Below are 26,343 nucleotides of genomic sequence, written 5' to 3'. Positions count from 1 at the left end.
AAATCTGGACCTGATATGAGCAAATGTCATGACAGAATCCGTTATAAAACAGAACAAATTAAGAAGGAATTCAAACAGGTTGTAGAAATCCACTTGGTTTTTGCCCAAATGAATATAAAGGTAGTTTTGCAGCAGCTGGAGGGTTCAAATTCAAACTGTATCAACTATTAGGGTCCAAATACACAAAGAAATGAACCACAGACTAAGAAAAGTGAGTTTAGACAAATATGAGCCCTTTAAACAACGGATCTCCTCAGTAATTTATGGACTGTTGTTAAAAGAAGAGGGGGTGCTACACAATAGGGGTGTTAGAAAATATTGGTTCTGCAATATATCGCAATATTTCATTTCACAATACTGTATCAATATTAAAAAGTACTATATCGATATTTTTAGGTATTTATTCAAATGCAGATATTGTGGAGGTTCTTTTTTTTGTTTGTTTGTTTATATTTTACTTATTCTTATTTAACACTCTTATTAAATAATGTCAGTTCCTTTGTTGGGATTGAACTAAACTACTGTTCTGATGTTAGTTCTGAACTAACAGAATCTGAACATTTGAACAGGATCTTAAACTGTAATGTCTGTAAAACAGAATTTCAGTTTGAACACAGGAACATTTTGGGATATAGCATTAGATCATGTTGTGATCAAATAAAAATGTGTTTAGTAATAAAAATAAAATGCCTTTTTAACAGTATCGTGATATATCGTGATATATCGTATTGTGATCCTAGTATTGTGATTTGTATCATATCACCAGATTCTTGCCGATACAGCCCTACTACACAATGATTAACACAATCCTTTCCCAACCTTTGACTTGTTCTGCATCAAACTCAAAATGACATTTTCAGTTCAATAATGTTATGTTTTCTATTGTGAATAAAATTTGGGATTATTTTATTATTATAAATCACTGTGTTATGTTCATATTTACATTTTACTCACTCTTCCAACTTCTTGAGAATTTCAGTCGTACATTTTCATCATATTATCTGCCAGGTTAATGTTCGTTGATAAAAGACAGAAATATGATTCACTTTATATTGTAAATGTATTTTAATGTTCAAAAAGAGTATGCCAGTAAATGGGTCCTCTTTTTCATAGGGTCTAAGTTGTCATTTAAACTATTTTTTGACTTGAGATGTTATTTTGACCACAGTGATGACATAAAGTTAACACAAAAGACAATACAGTGGCACTGATTTGTACAGTTCAATGCCAGCTCAAATTTAAATTAAATGAAATTGATTCATATCCACATATGTACAGAATTTTCATGTGGTTGCATTAGCAGTGAATGACTCTACATTGATCCAACTAGACATAAATTAATTCTGAATGTAATCAGGATGGACAGACAGACTTCCTGTATAATTTTATAAACATATGTGGATGCATCTAAAACATTTTCAATACTGCTACAGATACTTTAGTTTCAGTCCTGGTTTTTAAACTGCACTTTGGTTCAGTGCCATTTTTCACTTTAACAAAAAGAAAATTACAAAACACACATTCTAGTTTTCGTCAACATTTCTATACAGTCTAGTGTCCACTCTAATACAGTTAACTTACAGCTTGCAGTGTTTGATAGTTTTTTGGTGTCATTGGGCAAAGAATACTATATTATAATTAGGGTGGTTGAAATTAACATGTTAAGTCAGATTAATCCATCTTCATGATTAATCTGATTGTAAATTTTAATTCCATGACCCCATCTACAGCAGAATGACTGTGAACGTCTCCTCCAACACATTTGGGTCAGTTTGTCCCAGTGGAGTTAGCGTTAACGCACATGAACAAATGGTCAGTTGATCCGGTAGTGACAGGCAGCAGAACCAACCCATAAAGATAGAAGAGCAGAACGAGCAGAATCAACCCATAAAGATGGAAGAGCGGAACCAGCAGAACCAACCCATAAAGACAGAAGAGTAGAACCAGCACATTGGCCCTCTGGATGGAAGTATGAGGAGGAAAAAACCAAGATGGAACAGTTGGAACTGTTGAAGGTGTTAAATAAACACGTTGAGTGTATATACAGGGTTATTCATTACGGTTATTATTTCATTACGCAATATTTTAATAAGGACAAGCAATAGAAAACTTCTGCCAAGTTACAGGTATTTTACTCAAAATCAGCTTTTATTTCCTGTCTTCCAAGTGTTCAATGTGTCCATCACTAGGGGTGTGTATCAGCAAGAATCTGGTGACACGATACAGATCACAATACTAGGATCACAATACACAATATATCACAATACTGTTAACAAGGCAATATTTTTCAGGTTGTCTCTTTTTTTAAATTATTAATTTTTGAAAATGTAATTACACCAGAAATATGCACTAATACTAAACAAATTTGTATTTGATCAGAATAGGAACTAATACTATATCACAAAACTTTCCTCTGTAAAAACTTAAAATGCAGGATTTGGATAAATACAGTTTTAACATTAATTTAATGAATTTAATTAGTGTCATCCAACATCATTAAATTTTTTTTGTTCAGTCCCAGCAAAAGAACTAATATCTGCCTCTTTCAGACAGTAAAAAGTACTTTTAGGATGATTCAAATGACCATTATTTAACAAAACAGTCTTATCCATTTAAAAAAAACTATATGCGTAATCTGCAATATCACAATACTACTTTTGTAGTTTACAAACAACAGAGAAAAATACCCATGTGAATACAGAAATAAAAGAGTTTGCAGGATTCCCAAAAAATATAAAGAAAAAAGAAAAACAAAAAATGAACCCTGCCGTGTCTGCATTTGAATAAATACCTAATAATAGTGATACAGTACTTTTTAATATTGATACAGTATCAGGAAATGAAATTTTTATATTTTATATTTTAGTATTGCGGAACCAGTATTTTCTTACACCCCTATCCACCACCTGCAGCATGGACAACATCAGTACGATAAGAGAATTCCTCCCAGAAGCGTATCAGCATATCACCATCCACTGAGTTGATCACTGTTCTTATTCGATGTTTAAGGCCATCGAGACAGCCATTCAGAACTTAGAAAACTCCTCTTTCAAATGGTCACTGACTCATTCCATGACGATGCTTGAGAACTAAAGCAATGTGTCATGGAATGGGCTCATTCTTCTTGAATAACCCTGTATATTCCCTTCCTCTTTGAGTCTGTTTGCTCATGCAAAATGAAACGTGATTAATATAGATTAAAAATTAATGATATTTATATCGTGATTAATCAAAATTATTCTACAACAACCCTGTGATTAATCCGATTAAACATTTTAACCATTCGACAGCATTAATTATAATTAAAGTGGTCTGAAAGGAAAAAAGAACTGTATTTCCCTCTGTGGATTCTTTTACAAGCTGTAGAAAATCTACCCATGAAGCAGATTTTAAGTCTAATCACAGGATCTTTCAGACAGGTGGGGGGTTACATATGTGATTGACAACTGTAACTGCCAATCACTGTTGAGATGTGTCCAGATGGGACTCAGAGCTTTACTCTGTGTGGTTCAATGTAGGATGAAATTTTGGATCTAGTGACACTGAGCACAGATTTATACTGTGTAAAACATAAAAAATGAAGATGAAAAAGTTTATATTATTCTACAGCTGTGAGGTTTATTACACCAGGACCAGATCCAGCGGTGACACAGAGACTCATGTCCTGTTCAATAGTATCTGTGTTTAAACTCAATAACTGATCTCCATGTTTAATACATGTATGAATAGGTCTGAGTAAGTACTGTCACGTGACACATGGTACAATTTACACAAATATAATTTTGAGGTAAAAATACTTAAATTCCTGCTGCGTGACACAGGGACTGAAAATGTACATTTTATTCACTTTATTCAAATGTCCAAAACATGCTGTTTTCATCATAAATTGATCCTAAATGAAACACAGGGCTTTAACTCTGATGTTAAACTACTACTGGGATCAATAAAATAGTTTTTATGAACACAAATCTGTTGTGACATGGGGACAGCAGTTTGGACCTTTGTTCAGTATCATAATAAAAGACTGACTGGAACTAAAACACTACAGATATGATCATATACTTTTATTGAACAGACATATTACAACTGAAGTGATATTTACAGATAATAGCAGAGTATGTTTGACTCAATAATTGGATTGGACAGAACCTTTATATATACATGTACTGTTGAAGAATTAGTTCAACAGATTCACAGACTGAAAATATCACTGATACAAGAACAAATATTGTTAAAGTTCACAGTGCATTTACATATGTGAGTCTGAACAAATAATATTATTAAAGTTAATAGTGCATTTACATATGAGTCTGAAAAAATATTAAAATTAATAGTATATGTACATATTGGAGTCTGAACGAATATTATTATTAAAGTTAATAGTGCATTTACATATATGAGTCTGAACAAATATTATTAAAGTTAATAGTGAATTTACATATATGAGTCTAGAACAAATATTATTATTAAAACTAATAGTGAATTTACATATATGAGTCTAGAACAAATATTATTATTAAAACTAATAGTGAATTTACATATATGAGTCTAGAACAAATATTATTATTAAAGCTAATAGTGAATTTATATATATGAGTCTAGAACAAATATTATTAAAGTTAATAGTGAATTTACATATATGAGTCTAGAACAAATATTATTATTAAAGTTAATAGTGCACTTACATATATGAGTCTAGAACAAATATTATTAAAGTTAATAGTGCATTTACATATATGAGTCTGAACAAATATTATTATTAAAGTTGATAGTGCATTTACATATATGAGTCTAGAACAATTATTATTAAAGTTAATAGTGCATTTACATATATGAGTCTGAACAAATATTATTATTAAAGTTAATAGTGAATTTACATATATGAGTCTGGAACAATTATTATTAAAGTTAATAGTGCATTTACATATATGAGTCTGAACAGATATTATTAAAGTTAAGAGTGAATTTACATATATGAGTCTAGAACAAATATTATTAAAGTTAATAGTGCATTTACATATATGAGTCTAGAACAAATATTATTAAAGTTAATAGTGCATTTACATATATGAGTCTGGAACAATTATTATTATTAAAGTTAATAGTGCATTTACATGTATGAGTCTGAACAAATATTATTATTAAAGTTAATAGTGCATTTACGTATATGAGTCTGAACAAATGTTATTATTAAAGTTAAGAGTGAATTTACATATATGAGTCTAGATCAAATATTATTATTAAAGTTAATAGTGCATTTACATATATGAGTCTGAACAAATATTAAAGTTAATAGTGCATTTACATATATGAGTCTAGAACAAATATTATTAAAGTTAATAGTGCATTTGCATATATGAGTCTAGAAAAAATATTATTAAAGTTAATAGTGCAGTTTCATATGAGTCTGAACAAATATTAGTATTAAAGTTAATAGTGCATTTACATATGAGTCTGAACAAGTATTATTATTAAAGTTAATAGTGCATTTACATATGTGAGTCTAGAACAAATATTATTATTAAAGTTAATTGTGCATTTACATATATGAGTCTGAACGAATATTGTTATTATTAAAGTTAATAGTGCATTTACATATATGAGTCTGAACAAATATTAAAGTTAATTATTCATTTACATATGAGTCTGAACAAATATTATTAAAGTTAATAGTGAATTTACATATATGAGTCTAGAACAAATATTATTAAAGTTAATAGTGCATTTACATATATGAGTCTGAACAAATATTATTAAAGTTAATAGTGAATTTACATATATGAGTTTTGAACAAATATTATTAAAGTTAATTATTCATTTACATATGAGTCTGAACAAATATTATTAAAGTTAATTGTGAATTTACATATATGAGTCTAGAACAAATATTATTAAAGTTAATAGTGCATTTGCCTATATGAGTCTGAACAAATATTATTATTAATGTTAATAGTGCATTTACATATATGAGTCTGAACAAATATTATTAAAGTTAATAGTGAATTTACATATATGAGTTTTGAACAAATATTATTAAAGTTAATAGTGCATTTACATATATGAGTCTGAACACATATATGAGTCTAGAACAAATATTTAAGTTAATAGTGCATTTACCTATATGAGTCTGAACAAATATTATTATTATTAAAGTTAATAGTGCATTTACATATATGAGTCTGAACAAATATTATTAAAGTTAATAGTTAATTTTACATATATGAGTTTAGAACAAATATTATTAAAGTTAATTGTGCATTTACCTATATGAGTCTGAACAAATATTATTATTAAAGTTAATAGTGCATTTACATATGAGTCTGAACAAATATTATTAATAAAGTTAATAGTGCCTTTACATATATGAGTCTGAACAAATATTATTAAAGTTAATAGTGCATTTACATATATGAGTCTGAACAAATATTATTATTAAAGTTAATAGTGCCTTTACATATATGAGTCTGAACAAATATTATTAAAGTTAATAGTGCATTTACATATATGAGTCTGAACAAATATTATTATTATTATAGTTAATATTGGAATGATGCTTAGACATAAATGGCATCTAACTGTGTGACATGACCATAAGTGTGTGTCCATTTATTTGCTGGTATAACTGTTTGGAGTAGACATGCTGGGCTCTGAGTTATCTTTGTGTGGTGTGTGTTCAAGTCAAGGCTTCTCTGAGTATTTTCTAAAAAGTTTTCAAAAACAATAAAGGAGCAAAAGCTTCTGAAATAAATGAGGACACTGTCTAATCCTAATAATGTCTCATACCCTCAAGCCAAGCGGTGGGAGAACTGCTCACACACACGATTCCTAAATGTATAATGGCTCAGAATGTAGGTAACTCATATGTATTTGCTCACATTCTGAGTGCATTTTAATTCTGTTATTCCTTCCACTTGTCCACTGAATTGATCATCAGTTAACCCAGTGGGTCTGCAGTCCCACTATTACATGTTAATTGATCCTTTTTGTGCCTCAGTGGTTTGTTCTGCCTTTGTTTTGGTGATTTTACCTTCTGTTAGTTTTATTTGTGCCCTTTTTAATGGGCTGACGTGGTTTTGAATTTAACAGTTGTAGCATTTATGAATTTGAACCATGAAATGCATGTGTAATCTGAGCTTTTGGAGCAGTACAGTGTTTTTCTCTGGGATCTACTCTCCTATAGTATCGTTTTTCCTCATCCATGTCGGGCTGTTTATTTTGTTTGACTGCATCACCTTTGGACGCAGCACAGCCCTAAACATGTAGCGACACGTGTGGTGTGATGGGGTAGTGCTGTGGGGGGAAATTCAGGAGACGGCTGGTATATTTTTCTCACTGCCTACCTCTGTGTATGGGTAATGGCTCCCCCCCTCCGTGAGATCCAGTTGGAACTGGAAATTTCTGGCCAGTGCTGGCTGCCTGCCCACTCCCACAGGCCAGGCTCCGTCAGCAGCACTTCCGGGAGTGTCTGGGCACAGGAGGAGAAAGTGAGAAGGAAACAAACAGCAGAGGGCCTAGAAAACTGAGACAGGCATGGGAATGGCTGGAGAAAAAGGTGCACGAGGCAGATGTGAAAATCCATCTTTCTGTAGCGTTTGCCAGATGCACTGATGCACACATGAAGTGCAAAGAAAAAGATTTTTTTTTTTTCTCCTGTTGAGAGATTTTGCATATTTTAACATTTGAATGGCATTCATTGAGCATTGCATTAGCCTTTATGTTCATGCATCAGTATGTTCCATATATTAAAGCTGAACAGAATAATATTCTGTGTTGAATACAGAACTAATCTAATCCTCCTTTTGTTGTTTTGTGGTTTTCTGCATACTCTTCAGCAGTTAAAAATCAGACCTCCCCTTGTTAAACCTTGATTCCAGGATGCAGATTTTGCCATATTACGCTATTTAACTGAGTTCCAAACATACTGTAGATTGTTAGTATGTTCAACCAGTCTCAGTAACACAAATGACCCTCCTTCTTACTATTGTATCTGTAATAATAGATGTTTATCTCTAAGTTCATGTTCCTCTTTTTGTTACAGTGATTCCAGCAGTAGTTCAAGTGATGACTCTCCGGCACGTTCTGTGCAATCTGCTGCTGTTCCTGCACCCTCAGCACTTCCTTTATCCTCCCTTGACAAGGATGAACCACGTAAAAGCTTTGGCATTAAGGTCCAAAATCTTCCTGTTCGCTCTACAGGTTAGTTGCAGTATGCAAGAACAAATAAATAATAAATACTCCATGTAGTTTGTACATGTTCTATCTAAATCAGTGGTTCCCAACCTTTTTTGGCTTGTGATCCCATTTTAACATCACAAATTTCTGGTGACCCCAGACATTCAAAATGGAGACGGTTTTTTCTTTGCTGAAACTAATTCGTTTTTGATCATGCAATATACTATGTTGCAAAACCCCCCCCCCCAAAAACGCTAATTTTAGACGACATTTAGGCTACATAATGTATATTATTATGGACGGAGGCAGGAAAACCAGGTGTAGATTACTGCACAAAGTGAGAATTTTATTTTCCTTGGTCAGGATATGTACAGTCAGTCCAGCTTTTATTTACAAGGGTGACAATTAATACTGAACAAACAGGAGCTCAAACTATGAATTATGAAAGAGCTGCAGCATCTGAAACCGACCACAATGAATATTTGACACATAAACAGAACCACAGTGCTGCAGTTTCACAGCCACAGTTTGTCATGTCTTTTATGAATTAGGATCATCTCTCTCAACTCACCATATATTTTTTATTTGTAATTTTTTAAAAATCAATTACTAGAAATTTCAGGCGACCCCATTTGAATTTCAGGCGACCCCACACGGGGTCCGGACCCCAAGGTTGAAAAACACTGGTCTAAATACCCCACACAAACTATTCACAGAATGTAACAAAATATTACAAATAGTTGATTGTGTTATTTTTCTGGTTCACATTTCATAAATAACATATTTTTTTGTTGCGTACAGACACAAGTCTGAAGGATGGGTTGTTCCATGAGTTTAAGAAACATGGAAAAGTCACATCTGTCCAAATCCACGGAGCTTCAGAGGAGCGCTATGGACTTGTCTTTTTCCGACAACAAGAAGACCAAGAGAAAGCACTGGGAGCATCAAAGGGGAAGCTTTTCTTTGGCATGCAAATTGACGTGACAGCTTGGAATGGCCCTGGTAAAGTCCTAACTTTTACTGTAACAAAGCAAAAATATAAAAAAAAAAAAAAAACATGGTCCGATCGTTATAATGAGCATTTGTTTTTCAGAGACGGAGAGTGAAAATGAGTTTCGGCCGTTGGATGAAAGGATAGACGAGTTTCATCCAAAGGCCACGAGGACATTATTCATTGGAAACCTGGAGAAGACCACCACGTACCATGACCTGCTGAACATCTTTCAGCGCTTTGGAGAGATAGTGGTAAGTTGACTCTGCTTAGTGGTTTTACAGTTAGACTGAGGGCAGGAGTGATAAGAGCAAAAATATGACTATGAATGAAACCAACTGAAAAGAAAATCAGTCAGAAATGATCACGATAAATATCAAAGCTTTATGTAACTGTGTTAGAAATCCCATGTGGAGTATATTAAAAGTAAAGTGTCCAAATCTGTAGGTATACTGTATATAACAAGGGACTTACTGGACAAAAACAGCCCATACAGGTATATATATTGTTCTTTGGTTCTGTTCTACTGAACATAATGTGCAGAAATATAGAGAAATGAAGGAAAAATTATTATAGATACATGAGTAAAATTACAAAAAAGAGCTATTAGAATAATTAATGAAATAGGATATTTTGAAGCAACTAATAATTGATTAATAATAATTTATTCAACTTAAAACCTTAAAATTGCAGGATATTGTATTAAAATATTAGAGATGATTTATAAAGTAAAACATAATATTGTCCCATCATAGCATCAAGACTTCATTAAATTAAGAGAGAGTCACTCTAATTTCAGAGGTCTTTATATTTGTGAATGGACTAAAGTGAGGAAGTCTAGATGTATTTGGGTTGTGGAGGTGAAATTATGGGATGGACTTGATGATGAATTTAAGTTGTTCACTTCTTTGATAAAGTTTAAAAAATGCCGTAAATATAAAATCATTCAGGAATATTAAGTTAAGATGGTAGATATGTTTTGTTGTAGATTTTTTTGTATGATGAGAATGTTTGATGTTGAACACATTTAATGTAAACAGTGGATCAGGTGTAAAGGAGAGGTAGAAAATAACCTTTGGCTTCTCGTCTATTCCTTTTTTGTTTTTTATTTTATTATAATCTTTGTACTGAGTGCAATGATTAATGTACAAATCAATATAAACAATTCATTCATTCATTCAAAATGCAGATATGGATGGTATGGAACATGACCAACCTTGAACATTTCACTGATTTGGATGCAGAACATTCTATATATATGGCTTTTGAAACTGTGTGAGATGTTTGAATGTGGTTTATTGTTCTTATTTTTAGTTGTTTTTAATTGTATGGCTTTTTATGTTTTTTTAATCTATTCTGTATTTTATTCTTTATATATATATATATATATATATATATATATATATATGTATATGTATATATATAAAATGATGAATTAAAAGAGCCTTTGCCCATAAGTAGCTGGGATAGGCTCCAGTGGCCCCCATGACCCTAGTGAGGATAAAGCGGGTTCAGAAAATGAATGAATGAATGAATTGATTAATTGATTAAAAGAGAAGTGTATATTCCAATAATTAAAATCACGTCTTGATAATCGTGCCCAGATGAGGTTGTATGCCTTATTACTGTTCTGCACAGTTAGAGATGACTGTGTTTACAGGATCACTGACAGTATATTTCTGTTCTTTTACATCCTAAAAGGACATTGACATCAAGAAGGTAAATGGAGCCCCGCAGTACGCGTTTCTCCAGTACTGTGACATCGCCAGTGTCTGCAAGGCCATAAAAAAGATGGATGGGGAGTACCTTGGCAACAATAGACTCAAGGTGAGAAATACCAGTTAATTTAATTTACACAACCATATATAATGCAATGCAAGAGCATTATTGCCATAAATTCTAGACTTGCTTTGCCGATGTCTGACATTTTATCCTCGTTTTTGTAGCTGGGCTTTGGAAAGAGTATGCCTACCACCTGTGTTTGGTTGGACGGGTTAGCTTCAAACACAACCGAGCAGTTTCTCACTCGTCATTTCTGCCGCTATGGACATGTTGTCAAAGTAAGTATGTTTATTTGTTTTTTTTTTTTTAATTTGTTTGTTCATTGCCCATTTTTTCCTGTCTGCCATTTGGAACTTATTTTCTCCGTTCTCCGCAGGTTGTATTTGACAGAATGAAAGGAATGGCTCTTATCTTGTACAACAACATTGAATATGCACAGGCCGCCGTTAAAGACACAAAGGGATGGAAGATAGGTGGCAGTAAAATCAAGGTAGGTCAGCTCAAGCTGGACTCTACAACGATAGTCTGAAATGTTAAGTGCTCCTCGTGCAAAAACTGAAATTCCTTTCTTTATGTTGTCTGTAGGTGGATTTTGCCAATCAGGAGAGTCAGATGGCTTTCTATCGCTCCATGCAGGCTTCTGGACAAGATATTCGGGATTTTTACGACATTGTCTCAGAGAGAAGGTATTCAGATTCGGAATACTTTATATATTCCTAAATATACAGATAGCTCTAAGAAAACAATATCACAATTAAAACACCCTATTACAACAAAAAATGAAATTAACATAATTGATGTCAACTTGGAATGAAATGACAACTTCTTTTTTGCGTTTGTCTTGTGGCAGGGATGACCGACGAACTCAGTATGAGTTCCAGACTGAAAGACAATATTATGAAAATGTACGAACACCAGGAACCTATACTGAAGATCCACGTCGTAAATATCCCACCAGAAGTCGTGAATTCTACACTGAATGGGACCCATATCAGGGAGATTACTATGACCCACAATACTTTGAAGATCCTCGAGAATATCGAGAATATAGAACTGATCCATACGAGCAGGACATTCGCAAATACAGCTATTTGCAACGGGAACGTGAGAGAGAGAGGGAACGCTTCGAAACAGATCGTGGACGTGATCATGGGAGAAGGACCATTGAACGCAGCCAAAGCCCCTCCCACATCACCTCCCGTCGTCCTGCCAGCCCCACCGCTTCTCCTTCCCTTTCAGAGAGGATACCAAGCGACTCAGACCGGCGAATCTGTTGTCGCTCATCTGAAAGAAGTGGCAGCTGTAGTTCAATCTCCCCACCCAGATTTGAAAAACTTGAAAAGGCACGCACCGAGAGGTATACTAAAACAGAAAAACTTGAAAAAGACAGAGTTTTTGAAGTTGAAAGATCAAATTTGGTTGAAAAGGAGAAGAGGACGGGACGCAAAGATCGAGGGGAGAAAGAGAAAAGTGAGAAACGGCTAAAGAAGCTAAAAGCCGGATCACCTATTCTTCAAGTATGTGAGACTGAAGCTGAACTGGAAAGGGATATTAGCCCTGATTCAGCCCTCAGGAGTAAAAACAGCAAAATCCAGAAAGAAAGCTCAAGCAAAGGTAGACTTGACCTTCTGCCTTGTGTGGTGCAATTAACACGTGTGAAAGAAAAAGAAGGAAAACTGATTGGTCATGCTCTCCAAGAAAAGCAAGTTCCAAGAGGTGGAAGTGACAGTCCTCGATTAGCATCTCCATCAACTGACCAGAGAAGCCCTCCATTCCGTTCAGAACCATCCAAAGGTGATATCTCCAAGCATGGGAAGGTACCCAGAGAAAAAAATATGCACAGCTTGGTGGAGATTATTGATAAGGATGGCAGGATTAAATCAAAAAAGCATGGAAAATCAGAAATGGGATTTGATAGTTGTATTGCTGTGGATATTGACCGTTTAGAAGCAAGAAAGAGGCGCTTCGAAGACTCTGGCAAAACTGATCGACAAAAGAGAACTGGTGAAGATGACACTGGTAGATCTGGACTTCACAAACTATGGAATAATACAAAAGAGACAGAGCTGGATAAGCATATTTTAATTAAAGGAATGCATAAAAAAGAGCACCACAAGGATAAGTGTGTTCGGATGCTTTCAGTTAATAGTCCTAAAGATGGACGAGACTGTGAAGGCAACTTGGAACGACAGTCGCGGCTTGGAGATCTTCCTGAAGATTCTGCACATCATATTGATTCTCCTTACCTTAAGATGGACTGTGAAAGCTCAAAAAGTGAGAATGCCTCAAGTCTTATAAAAATATCAGATGATGCCAGCCTTGATGTAGATGAATTAAAAGAACAAAAACATGCCCTGTGTGAAAATGAACAGGGCAGACCAAAGTGCAGAGACTCCGATGATGGTGACGAACGCTACATGTTGCACATAGACCAGACTAATAGTTGCACGAAACAAATTGAACAGAATCGATGGCTCAGACCTAAGCTAGGGGAAGCCGACAGGTTAGCCAAGTTTGAAAACACACAAACCAACGATGCTTCTGACTTTGACAAGGATTGTTTTTTGCGTGATGCTGGAAAAACCATCCAGGATATGGCCCATGATGACGTGTCTGCCTGCAAACGAAAGAAATCTGACAGTTTTGATTTTGAAGTAGTGAGTGCAAAAAGAGAACGTAACTTTGCTCAAAAGCTCAATGAGGACATTTATCAGAGTTTAACATCTTCATTAGGAGGCGGCCACTTTTCTGCAAACGAGGATGATGAAACTGCTCAGATTTCACTTTCTGTTATTAATAAAGAGAGGAAATCCTCACCAACAACGGATGACAAATATTCATATGCAGAGTCATTAAAAAACAGTTTTGGCCTCTCATCCAAACATTTCCAGAATTCTGACACCGAGCTCCCCAAACTTAAAACAACTCTGCTTGGATGTGATGAAGACTTAATGCAACATTGGGAAAGAAGGATAAAGTCTGATTCACTTAGAATGGAAATGACTTTTCCAAGTGAAATTGCAAAACGTGACAGCATTCACAAGCGCCTTGGCCATGATTTGGAACCAGGAGAAGTACAGTCCGATTCAGATGATGATGGTGAAAACAAACATGTGTCTCCCAAGTCAAGTAGCTCCTTGTCTTTTATTCTAAGGGAACGGGATGAGAGGATGACTGACCTGAAGCTTTCAGGCTCACTGGAAAAGAATAAGTTTTATTCCTTTGCATTAGATAAAACTATAACTCCTGATACAAAAGCACTCCTCGAAAGAGCCAAGACACTGTACTCCTCCAGAGAAGATAATTGGTCCTTTCTGCCCTCACGCTTTCCAACATCCCATAGCTGTTCAGACAAAGATAAAGTGGAGCTAGCACCTCGACCTATTCCGTCTTGGTATATGAAAAAGAAAAAGATCCGTACTGACTCTGATGAGAAACTGAATGACAAAAAGGAGGATCTTAAACCACAAGACCAGGAGCGGCATGAACTATTTGCCTCTCGCTTCCTGCACAGTTCTATCTTTGAGCAGGATTCCCGTCGTTTACAACATCTTGAACGTAAAGACCAAGATTTAGAGTCTGGAGTTTCTAAATCTTCTAAGCCGGGTGCTATGGAGGCACAGCCTGAATCTGGTGGAGGTGACATTCCGCAAGAACCCATTGTGCTTTTCCATAGTCGGTTTTTAGAGCTTCAGCAACAGAAGGACAAAGACCATTCTCCACCCGAGAATGAATCAGTAGTGGTAGAGATTAAAAGAGATGATGTTCAGAATTGTGATAATGTGCAGTCTGAAAAAGTGTCTGAGCTAGTAGTGAAAAGTGATGACAAATCAGCCAGTCCACCACAAACTTTGACTGTTTCCCCATCTGTTCCCTTCCCTAAAGAGATGTCTCCATCAGACAAAAAAGAAGCATTAACACCATCTACAGAACATTCTGTTTCATTTGTAAAAGAGGAAAAACTGGAATCAGTTTTGGAGGCATCCCCTCCTCCTCCTCCTCCCCCTCCTCCTCCTGTAGAAGAATTGAAATCATTTGCTCCTAAAGTAACCATAACTCCTCCACTTGTTGATTTGGAGCCAGAACCTGAAATTGAAACAAAAGTAGAGTTAAATGAAACTAAAGTAAAAATGGGAGATAGTTTGGCAGTAGAACATTCTGAACAAGAAAAGCCCCTGACTCCTGGTGGTTCCTTAAGTAGCTTTGAGAAAGAGACTGCAGAATTCCCTTACTCTGACTATCCAAAAATTGAAGAAAAATCTGATGTTATCAAGACTGACTTTAAAGCAGAAACTCAAGATGTAAAAATAGAAAAACAAGAAATTAAACATCCAGAAGGATCTCCAAAAATGGAGATGGACTCTGAGGTGTGCATGCCAGAGCTGGAGGCAGAAATAAAACCAGTACCAAACCGCAGACAACCTAAGAGTAAGCGTACAAAGTCACTGTCAGTGTTACGCACTCAACAAGCTTCTCAGACTGCTGCCAGTGAAAAACCTGCCACTCGGAAGAGTGAACGGATTGACAGAGAGAAACTTAAAAGGGCCTCATCCCCTCGAGCTGAAGTACCCAAAACATCATTTGAGTCAAAAACCACATCCAAGTCACCAATTCATGCATCAGATTCTGAACAAAACCTTGAGTCTAGTTTGATCCATGGGAGAACACGTCGTAGGAATGTAAGGTCAGTCTATGCCACCCTACATGAAGGAGACCAAAGTGGCAAAGAAACTGTTGAGCCACCACGCTCAATGCGCAAACGTGGTGCAGACAAAGAGCCGGTACAGCAAGATGTTCAAATTGCACCAACTATTGCTAGACGTGGACGGCCCCCTAAAAGGGGAGTCAAAAGAGGTGAAGATGTATCACCAGTGAAAGTAGATCAACAGAAAATAATGGAAGATGACACAGAGGTCAGAGAGACCTCAGCCACTGTGGAGGTAGTGAAACCCACTGAAGGATGGCGCTCACCCCGCACCCAAAAAGTACAGCAAACGCAAGTGTCTTCATCTGCTGGAACTCCACTTAACAGAAAAGGAAGTAGAACAGAAAAACAGTCTAGTAACACTGCAGTTTCCACTGAACAAACTGAAGTAGCAAATCATGAGGAGTCAGAGCTCAAGCCAAAAGCTGAAAATGAAATATTCTCAAAGGTAACAGAAAAGGCAGAAAACACAGCTTCACTTGTTCAAAGAAAGGAAAAAGACTCAAAAGATTCAGGGGGAAGGAAATCTGCTGATGAAGATATTGAAAGGATTGATAGCAGCCCCTCTGAAAAGGTACAACAGCCTGAAAAGACTGTTAAGATGAAAACTCCAAGGTTGAAAAGAAATACCAAACAGATCACTGAAGACAAATCACACAGTTTAAAAAATCTTGAGATCCGTGTAAGTGTTGATGATGTGAAAGGGTTATTGCGTCCAGAGGATGATGCACCTGAGTCATGTGAAACTCCTGCTGTTACAAAACCCAAGATGGTAATACATGAAAAGGACGAAACAAAAATCATGAGCCTACCCAAGGAATCAAAAGACATTGGTGCTCAGGAAAAGGAAGACACACTGTCTGAATCTGAATTTCCAGCGGATCCAGCTGCTGCTCTCTTAGCCCGGCAGATGGAATTGGAGCAGGCAGTGGAGAATATTGCCAAACTGACAGTTGAACAACCTCCCCGGCCCTATAAGGAACCACCTACAGGAACACCGGCCATATTGCCTCCTGTCATAGTGGAGCCAGAAGGAGAGGTTGAGGAGGAAAAGAGAGCTAATCCAGCAAGTGAAACTGAACTCGCAGCAGCAATCGATTCCATTACAGCTGAAGAAACATGTGCAGATACAGATGGATTCACAGCTGCTCCTACTTATACTGCCCTTATTCCTACCCCTGAGACCTTAATTTCCCCTTCGTCCAATGAAATTATGGAACCTGAAACGCACATGGTGATCAACAATATTCTTGCAGCAGACTCAGATGATGGTCCCCTGTCACCCAGTCCAAAGGGACCAGTGGCAGAGTCTAAGGCTGTCGAAGACCTTTCTCTTCTTGAAACACCCAAGAAAACAGGCAAAGTTCGAGCAAAGACACCAAAGAAGCCCAGGGGTCGTAAAGGGGTAGCTAATAAAAAAGGGGACATTGCTGAAGAGGTTGTACAACCCCAGCCCTCACCAGCCAAGCTACCAGAGTCAATCCCAGAAGATCCAGAAACTATTAATTCTAAAGCAATTACAGTTACAGCTGGTGCAACTGCAGCAGCCTCTGTTGTCACTGCTGTTGCAACTTGTAGGCGTGATGTTACAAGTGCTATAACTGTAGACACACCCAAAGAGGCAGAACAGCCTGAAGTTGAACAGCCAGTGCCTAAAGAATCTGCTTTTCACTCAGGCACAAGCAACATCTCCACTTTTAAAAAGCATCCCCAACCAACAGAACCATCTACCCCTACTGTTGCCCCTGCTCCTGCCCGACCACAACCTGTATCCCAGTTCAATGTGCCCGTGTTGCGGCCTGCCAAAATGCCCCTTTCTCCAGACTGGCCTCCTAGATCTGAAGACAGTAGAATCTATGTTGCTCCCTCATGTCATGTCACAGTGGTAACTCCCACTGTACCAGCATCTGCTGCACTTGGAACTCCTTCTGCAAATCCCCCAATGCCCCCAGATACAAAGGCCTCTGATATTGACCCTAGTTCCAGCACCTTACGAAAAATTCTTATGGAGCCTAAATATGTGTCTGCATCAAACAGTACGGCTATTCCTACCACTATGGTGACATCCGCCCTCTCTGATCCTTCACGGATGTCAGAGAATGAAAATCCCGCTGATACAGTACGTTCAAGACAGTTGCATCCTGAGGAGAGACCACCGCTGCCCCCTCAGCCAACACATCACAAACCTTCACCTCTGACAGAGTCCCAACAGAACTGTGGAGAGAAGTCACAGCATACAATTATTTCTTCTCCTGCTACCTCAGTTATAAGTCGGATTCCAATGCCTTACGATACAGAGGAAACTCCACGGATTTCTCTAAGCAACAGAAGCATTGGCTTATCTATTCCCAAACAGAAATTTAGATCAAACTCTAATGAGAATAATCGTTACCATGGCATGGATATAGTGGAGGATGGAAATAGAGGGCGCTCTTTAGTTGAGACTACTCCATACAGCACAGGCTCCAGTCCTGGTCTAAGGGTCAACACATCAGAAGGGGTTGTTGTTCTGAGTTATTCAGGTCAAAAAACTGAAGGACCTCACAGAATGAGAGCCAAAATTAGCCAAATTCCTCAAGCAAGTGCTGGTGATGTAGAGTTTCAGCAAGCTGTATCCAAATCCCAGATAAAACAAGAACCACTCATTCCATCATCTCAGTCACCTTCCCCAAAAGTAGCCCCAGCTCACTCAGGCTATGGGCACTCAGGGGTTTTATTAACCAGTCAGTCCTACAACTCTCAAAATGTAATTTCAAGTATCAAGCAGGAGAGTCTTGGATGTGATAAATCTGAAGCCCCGTACCACACAACATCCCAGGGTGGAGTGGTAAAAATGTTCCAACAGCCAGTAAGTTCTCCTCAAGTCTTGATGTATAACCAAGCTGTGATACAGCAGCAGCATGGCAAGCGAGGACTGGTAACAGAACCTCTACCAAAAAAGATGGACATTAGCAAAAGTGTTCAGCAGTCTAACCTCAGCCCAGTTATGAGCCCACATCACCCAACATTATCTGGGGCCCGCATGAGCCCCAGTCCTGGTATCACAAGTGATCGGTCAGCCCTACACCTGAAACAGGAACCCCAGTCCCCACGGACAGCTGTTCACTCCCCTTCACCCTTTGTCAAATCCTGTCCACCCAGCAGTTCTCCAATTGGAACTTCTGTTGTTCTGGGTCACTCAATGCCTCCAATATCTACATATCACTCTAGTATGCATCATCCACACTCAGAACAGTCCTCCGTCATAATTCAACCTCACAGTGTCACTCAGGCAATGGCTCATGAGGCCAGGATGAACACCCCACCAGTTTCTGGGATGAATTATGGAAGGCGAAGTGACTCCCATCCATCTTCCCACACAGGGCCGCCACAGCGTTCAAATACGCCACAGCCCAATGTCATCCGAGATATGGTACTGCAGTCTCACTCAAGTCCCCAGGGGTCAGTGTCGACTGGTGTAGTCAGCAGTGGAAGTGAAGAAGACCCCAGGCAGTTTAATCAAGCCCTTAGTCGGCCGTCTGTGCCGCAGCTACAGTCTGACGTAATGATCATGCACAGTGACCACAGAGGGCTTCATCCAGGCATGCGCATGGACCAGTACAGAGACATGCACCAGCGGATCCTCATGCACCAGCAACTGGGAGAGCAGGTTGCTGCAGAAACAAGACAGCCACGCACCTCTGAGCCCGGAACGACCTCTTCAAGTAACATCTCGGGGCCTCCAAAGAGTTCTCTGGTGTCAAAGAGCATCGATCTTTCAGCGAAAGAATCTCTCAAACCTCTGGAAGGGAAGCTCATACATCCACCCTCCAGTGAGAGCAGGATCAGAGGAGTTCACGGATCTAGTCCGGTCATGGTCTCTCCTCACCCTCATGGAGTTCAGCTAATGCACCCAGGAGGCTCAGGTTCTTTTCCGGTTTATAGGGACATGCGGAGCTTCCCATCCCAGTTTCCAGGACATTCGTCATCTGGGCACAACCTGGCTGCTTCACAGGTGACTTGAAATCCTTTATCATTTGTTTTGAATGTATAGACGCATAATACATAGCATTTATAATTTGCTTTGTGTGTTTTGTCATTCAGGTCCCTCCAGAGCCAGAGCTGAGTCACAGGGGGAAAGTGTCTCATTCACATGGGGGAGGAAGTGATTCCAAGCCTGACAGTTCTCATCTTCGTCATGCTACCTCTACAGATTTTTCACACATGTCCCGCATACATAGGGACACAGTGTCCCCCTCTTACCAGTCTCCCATGTCTTCACCTATGACGTCTCCTATGGGTCTCACTCACAAGCAGGAGGTGTCTCTACAGAAAGGCCCCCCCGCCTTCCTGTCAACACCTCCGCCCCCAAGTTCACTACAGCCTCGGACCGACGCTAAGTTGGAACACACAGGACATCGTTCCATTGACATGGTGCAGCTTTTAACGGTAGAGACCAGAAATATTTCCAGGAACTTTTCAAGATAATACTAGACAAAGAGAGATGCTTGAAAACTTAAACCTCTACAACTTTTTTTTCTTTTTCAAACAGAAATATCCAATTGTGTGGCAAGGCCTGTTGGCACTGAAGAACGATCAGGCTGCTGTCCAGCTGCACTTTGTTTCTGGCAACACAGTGCTAGCCCAGCGTTCCCTGCCGCCCCCTGAGGGAGGTCCTCTTCTCCGCATCGTCCAGAGAATGAGGCTGGAGGCTTCTCAGTTGGACAGTGTGGCACGCAGAATGACTGTGAGTTCCACAGCTTTATTACTCTGTCTATATTTCAACAGTTACATACATGCTCTCTTTAAGTTACATCCACACTAAAGGATTTATTGAAAATAGTTCAACTCTAAAGTTGATGTTTGGCTGCACCACTGACATGCAAGGCTACTCATAAGTACAAGTAAGTCCAATTTAACTAAACATTGCTGCATAATGAGAAACTAACAGCTGAAGAAGTTCATGTGAATCACATAACAATAAAAAAGGTAAACGAATGGAACAAACCATTAAGTGATAACTATGCGAAATTTAAACCTGTGCAAAGTAACAGCAACAGCAAGTAGTCAAACTGACAGTTTTGTTATCGGATATAAAAATGTTACGTTATAACAAACACATAATTACAGCTTAAAATGACAGACTATTCTGTATTAGTAGGTAGTGTCTCCTGTTGGTTTGCCAGTGTCATAATACCTGTTGTCTAATAAGTTTCCAGCTTTGTTGAACCTTTAACACACTGTACTTGAATTTGGCTGTCATTACTGTTCTGCCAGCAGGTACTAATATTGCTAACATCGCTATCCCTAATATCTAATATCCTATTTCCACTGTTGGAAATCAAAGCACAAATACAAAAATCACAAATGTCCCAAATATCTCGGAGGGGTAGTCCATGGTGGAGAACACATTACAGATGTAAAAGATAGTTTATTGATACTTTATTGATCCTTTGCAGGAAATTGTTTAAACAGATGGTATATTTTTAGTTATTCCCAACCTTCCAAACGATACAACAACCACTATTATATAGAAAAGTTTGTTCAGGGATGGTGTTTTAACGTCAATGCTTGTTGTCCACGGCAGGTGGACAATGACTACTGTTTGCTACTCGCTCTACCCTGTGGTCGAGACCAGGAGGACGTCCTGGGTCAAACCCATGCCTTGAAAAATGGCTTCATCACTTACCTTCAAGCCAAACAGGCAGCTGGCATCATCAACGTCCCCAACCCCGGCTCCAATCAGGTGTGCTGTCCTTTCACTGTGTTCTGGATGGAGTATTGGCAGGTTTTTCATGCCGTTTACTGCTCCGTCTCCTTTCTCACCATGTTGCCTCTGTTTTCTTTCACAGCCCGCTTACGTGGTGCAGATTTTTCCACCGTGTGAGTTCTCGGAGAGTCACCTCTCTCGCCTGGCTCCAGACCTTCTCAACAGCATTTCCAGCATCTCCCCTCACCTCATGATTGTCATTGCCTCTGTTTAATTACCTCCATGTTTTTCTGAACAAAGCCAACACCAGCCCTTTTGGACTAATCCAGTTTTGAAAACGGGAACTGCCTCATTTTTCTGAGTTTGACTCTTGACTTTTTTTTTTTTTTTTTTTGGATCTAATTTAGCATGCACTCACTTTCTCTCCTTCACTTCACCAAGTCCTTAATTCACCCAGTGACGATGAATTCCAAAAACTCTACCTTCATTTACGTACATGAAGGGTCGAATGGGGACTTTTGATGATCACTTCTGATTGCTCATGACATTTTTGCCATTTTTGGAGTTGTTGTGCATAGCCTTTTTGTAATTCATAGCATCCAAAAGCTATGGATTGAGACGTTCCTATGGGATATTTTTTACCTTCATAAAGTGATTGTGTTTTTTTTATTTTGAAGAAATGATGTGATAAGTCATTGCACTATATTAAGGAAAAAAAATTGTGAACTCTGTACAGTTTTGGGTATAAAATGATACATGTTTTGGAATTACTGTCATGATCAGCCATTCTTGCGCAAGATAAAAGAAAAAATCATTGCCTAGAAAATGATTTGCGCCTATCAGTCGTACTGCTTCAGCTCCATCACCATCAGCCAAGCTCTATTTAATGAATATCCAACGATCCAACTCTGTATCCTGAAGTGTTCCCGGCCCCAGGAACTCCAGAGGGGACCTTTTGGAGTTGTACAGTTTACACTTAATGCCTCAACAAGGGGACTATAAAATTAATATTTAATTTTGTTTATTTTTGTTTGCATCTTCTTGAAACCTAAGGGTATTGTGGACAATTGTGAAATTGTAAATATTATAAATATTTAAAGACGGAAGCATTGTGGAGAGACCAAGTGAATTATTTTAAGACAGATCATCAGATCAATGTTTTCTTTTTTGTGTTTGTTTGTTTGTTTGGGCAGGGGCAAGGAGGGGACTGATGGGATGGATCTGTAGGGGATCCGCAAGGGATATTCATAAAACTATTTTGTAAATTGATTATGTGCCAAAACGTCTTTTGCAAAAGCTCAACACGCAATGTATCTTAAAAAAAAAAAAAAGGAACCTATTTTCATATGTGACTTTGTATTTTGCCATTCAAAGGGCAGACTTGATCCCCCATGTTTTTTGTTTTTGTATTTTTCATCAGCAGTTCTGTTCATACAGTGCTTTTACATTATGAAACTGTATCCTGATTTTGAAGGAACCATTTCATTTTAAAGGTTGCGTTTCTGTTTGAAATCCTGTGTTCCCTCTCCTCTATATGGTCCTCTACTGCCCCCTGCTGTCTGAAAATCATCCACCCACATATTTGGGACTAAAGTACGGTTTGAGGTCAGTGAAGCTGCAGCTTTGTGACCCGTGTACTCCAGCATGCTTTCTTTTGAAATCATAACGAGTAACGTAAAATCATAATGGCGAAGAATGTGACTTGAACTTGACATCATGCCGCTATTGGATGTGTTAATCATCTGTTTCCATCCCTCCTCCTAACTCTCTCCTTGAGCCAAGCTGTATATATTAATGTCCTTAATCTGTGCTCTTGTGTATTTTCCCCTTTATAATTGTCTTTCTTCAGGGTCCTTACTTTTGTTTTGTGCAACAAAACAAAGCAGTCTGAAAGAGACAGGAGATGAGGCGTTTGAAACCGATGCTGAAAGTAAAACCATGCTTGTCAGTTTTATGGTGTAAATATTTCTCTGACTGCAAGCTGAATACGCTCATGGTTATGTTGAAGGCACTTATAATTTTTAATAAACAAAATTAAAAAGAAAATACAAAAAAGTCCAAACTTAAAACGGTGATTAATATGAAAACTGTCTTTTGATCAATCTTCATTTTGAGTGTATTTTGCTGTTCCTCCATGAGGACATTTTAAACTGTAAAATAAATGGTTGTTTAACTTACTTCTGCAGATCATTAAATGGTCCATTAATCTGGGTTTGTTGTTTTTGTCATTTAATTTCTTTATATAGTTATAGTGTCACTGAAAGTAGATGTGTATATATACTGTGCAGTGTTTTAACCCCTTGTTCTGATGTCCCACAGTTTCAACGACGTACATGATCATGTTGCATCGTAATGTATGACAACTGGGAAAGTCTGCTAAGATGTTTACAACGTTAGCCCTGGTGTCTCCTAACCAAGTGATTCCCAACTTTTCTTGAGCCACGGCACATATTATACATTAGAAAAATCACAAGGCACACCACTAAACGAAAAATGTCACAAAAAGTGTATTTATTGAAACAGAATGCAAATCTAGTCTCAATTTACTCACTGAGTGTGAAACCTGGGCCTGTTTAGTGAAACACAAAGCTGATATTCTTGGAGAAAATGAAGAAAGACACATGAATCTTCCTCAACAGCTCTGAGTCTCTCTTTTTTCATCTTTATATTCATCATGTTTGAAAAGCCCACCTCGCACAGATAAAATGGGGAGAAAGGGAACTAGAGGTGTAGTCCAGGGTATGAGTGGGTATATGGAGTATATACCCAGTACACAGTCATCATTGCCTATACCCTCTTCTAAATCCCCCTGTTGTGCACTATTCAGTAGTATCTGAATCAAATTGTCCATTTTTAACTACGATGGTGAAGCCATGACCCGCCCTGCTCTGCCTCTAATTGGCTAGTACTCGCAGCCTTCACTGATTAGATTGGTTAACTTTAGGCATGAGGACTAATGAGCCAATCAGAGGCAGAGGGGGGCAGGTTATGCCAAGGAAAATATTGCTAACCAGTGCTGTCCACCTCTGGAACCTGATTGGACACCTCAGGTGCTAGTGTCATCCCAGGTGATTGACAGGTCACTGCACGTCTCGTTGAAAGATGCGTGATTATTGGAAATGCAAACGAGAAAGGCAGAATAAACGTCTTTTAAATGAGCGACACATATCGAGAGAACCTACTTTCATGGAATACATAGTTCTGTGGTCAGTTTTAAGGTGGTTTCAGAATGAGTCACTGTTTTCAACTATTGGGCATATGAGTGCACATTTAGAGAAGAGATTTAGTCACCAATAGTTAAACTGTGTGAGTAGGCTAACGTTATGAAAGGCTAACATTATCCTATGTTTGCCGCCTGTTGAATCCATTTCCATTCATGCAGCTGCTTGTGTGTCCAGTAAAACCTACAAACTGCTCCTGATCAAGTCGTGATAATTTTATAATAGTGAGCAAATACTACTGATGGATTTTTTTGGGTAAACTAAATAAAATTTAAAAAAAGGGAAACAGGAGACTGTTGTTGTCGAGTGGATCATTGGTGCGCGCAGTCGTACACATCTATATAATGTTCACTGTACCAATCAGGTGAAATTGGATAATCTTTTCACGGCACACTTATGCGCCGCGGCACACTGGTTGGGAAACACTGTCCTAACCTACTGAACCTTAAAGTAGTGGTTCTCAGTCTTTTTCTGTGGGCCCCCCTTTGGAGAAAGAAAAATCTCTTGGCCCCCTCAACCCCAACAACATAGTAACAGTGATGCAATTATAACTTTTATTGAAAGAAACATCAATATTATAACAATAGTTTTTGCTTTTCATTGAATAATTTTTTTGTTCAAATCAAAAATAACTTAGATTTTTGCTTGAATAGTACAAATAAACTCAACCAGACTGCTCCATGAGACAGTATTTTTCCAAATAAAAATAGGAAATGTACAATTATCTCATAACTATGACAATAAAGTTACTTTTTTTTTTTTTTTTAGAACAACAAACACATTTTGGTCACAAAGATGAGTATTTCACCAATATCAGTGGCTGCAATGTTAGTTAGTTAGTTAGTTAGTTAGTTAGTTCGTTAGTTAGTTCTTTAGTTAGTTTATTGTCCCCTTTGGGAAATTCATCTTCACAGATCTTTATACATCTTTATAATAAACCGACAGACAGACATCAAGTAACATTAGATTTATACATATATATTAAAGGCACATATATCATAGACACATGGAGGAACAAGGGGGACACATGACATGGGGGGGGGGGGGCATATAGACAGACATTTCTTTCACTTAGACTGGGGGAGCATTTAAAGTGTGTTGTGTGTATGGTTGTGTTTAAGGTGGAACTGGCTGAGAATATTAGACCTCTGCTGAGATGAGCCCGTTTCCACCGGACATCTGAGAACATTCAAGTCCAAACTGGTCCAAAACACAAACCTGTGTGTCCATGTGTCATTTCCAGTCCAGTCCAGTCTTTGTCCATTGTCCAAACCTAAACTCTTTGTCTAGTGACAGATCACTATGGCAGTAGATTGGTTTGGTGTCCGTCCATAAGATGAGTCCAGGGTGCTCCAACCATCAAACATTAGTTCCACCTGATACATGTTCGAACCTGAAGAACAAAAAAACACCCAGGACGGATCCATGACCCCCCTGGGAAGACTTCACGTCCCCCATAGTGGCCCTGCTCCACAGTTTGACCAACACTGTCTTAAAGTGAGGTTAAAGTGGCTTTCCAAAGTTTCACTATTTACATTTAGTATTACAGAAAATACACATTTGACCCAATGATGGAAAACAGGAAATGACAGGTGGAACCACAGGTGTCTGATCCACAGTTCCATCTGTTTAGTCCAGTAGTTCAGACCTTTTTTTTTCTCCTGACCCCATTGTAACCCTTTCATGCATGAATTATGAGAACCTTAATCAACATTTATTTCCTGAGTGTTTTTATTCCCCTTTGGGCATGAAAGAAACAATGTGACTGAAAATTCTCTTATGA

At 38.0% G+C, this 26,343-nt stretch overlaps 1 protein-coding gene across 1 annotated transcript in view; it reads left to right on the top strand.

Moving 5' to 3' along the window:
* The window catches only part of spen (spen family transcriptional repressor), a 36,004-nt gene extending 12,454 nt beyond the window's left edge, over positions 1-23,550 (top strand). The window contains exons 4-15 of the mRNA XM_030137742.1: positions 8,039-8,196; positions 8,974-9,174; positions 9,266-9,417; positions 10,865-10,990; positions 11,110-11,223; positions 11,322-11,435; positions 11,531-11,631; positions 11,796-19,644; positions 19,734-20,078; positions 20,182-20,376; positions 21,217-21,375; positions 21,482-23,550. Coding sequence (XP_029993602.1) covers positions 8,039-8,196; positions 8,974-9,174; positions 9,266-9,417; positions 10,865-10,990; positions 11,110-11,223; positions 11,322-11,435; positions 11,531-11,631; positions 11,796-19,644; positions 19,734-20,078; positions 20,182-20,376; positions 21,217-21,375; positions 21,482-21,613 — 9,646 coding nt within the window. The 3' untranslated portion in view covers positions 21,614-23,550. The remainder of the gene's footprint in view (positions 1-8,038; positions 8,197-8,973; positions 9,175-9,265; positions 9,418-10,864; positions 10,991-11,109; positions 11,224-11,321; positions 11,436-11,530; positions 11,632-11,795; positions 19,645-19,733; positions 20,079-20,181; positions 20,377-21,216; positions 21,376-21,481) is intronic.
* Positions 23,551-26,343: the final 2,793 nt, after the last annotated feature.

This window comes from Sphaeramia orbicularis, chromosome 7, assembly GCF_902148855.1.
Source record: "Sphaeramia orbicularis chromosome 7, fSphaOr1.1, whole genome shotgun sequence".
Lineage (NCBI taxonomy): Eukaryota > Metazoa > Chordata > Actinopteri > Kurtiformes > Apogonidae > Sphaeramia > Sphaeramia orbicularis.
Note: the sequence above shows the minus strand (reverse complement) of the source record. Positions and strands in the feature narration are given on the sequence as shown.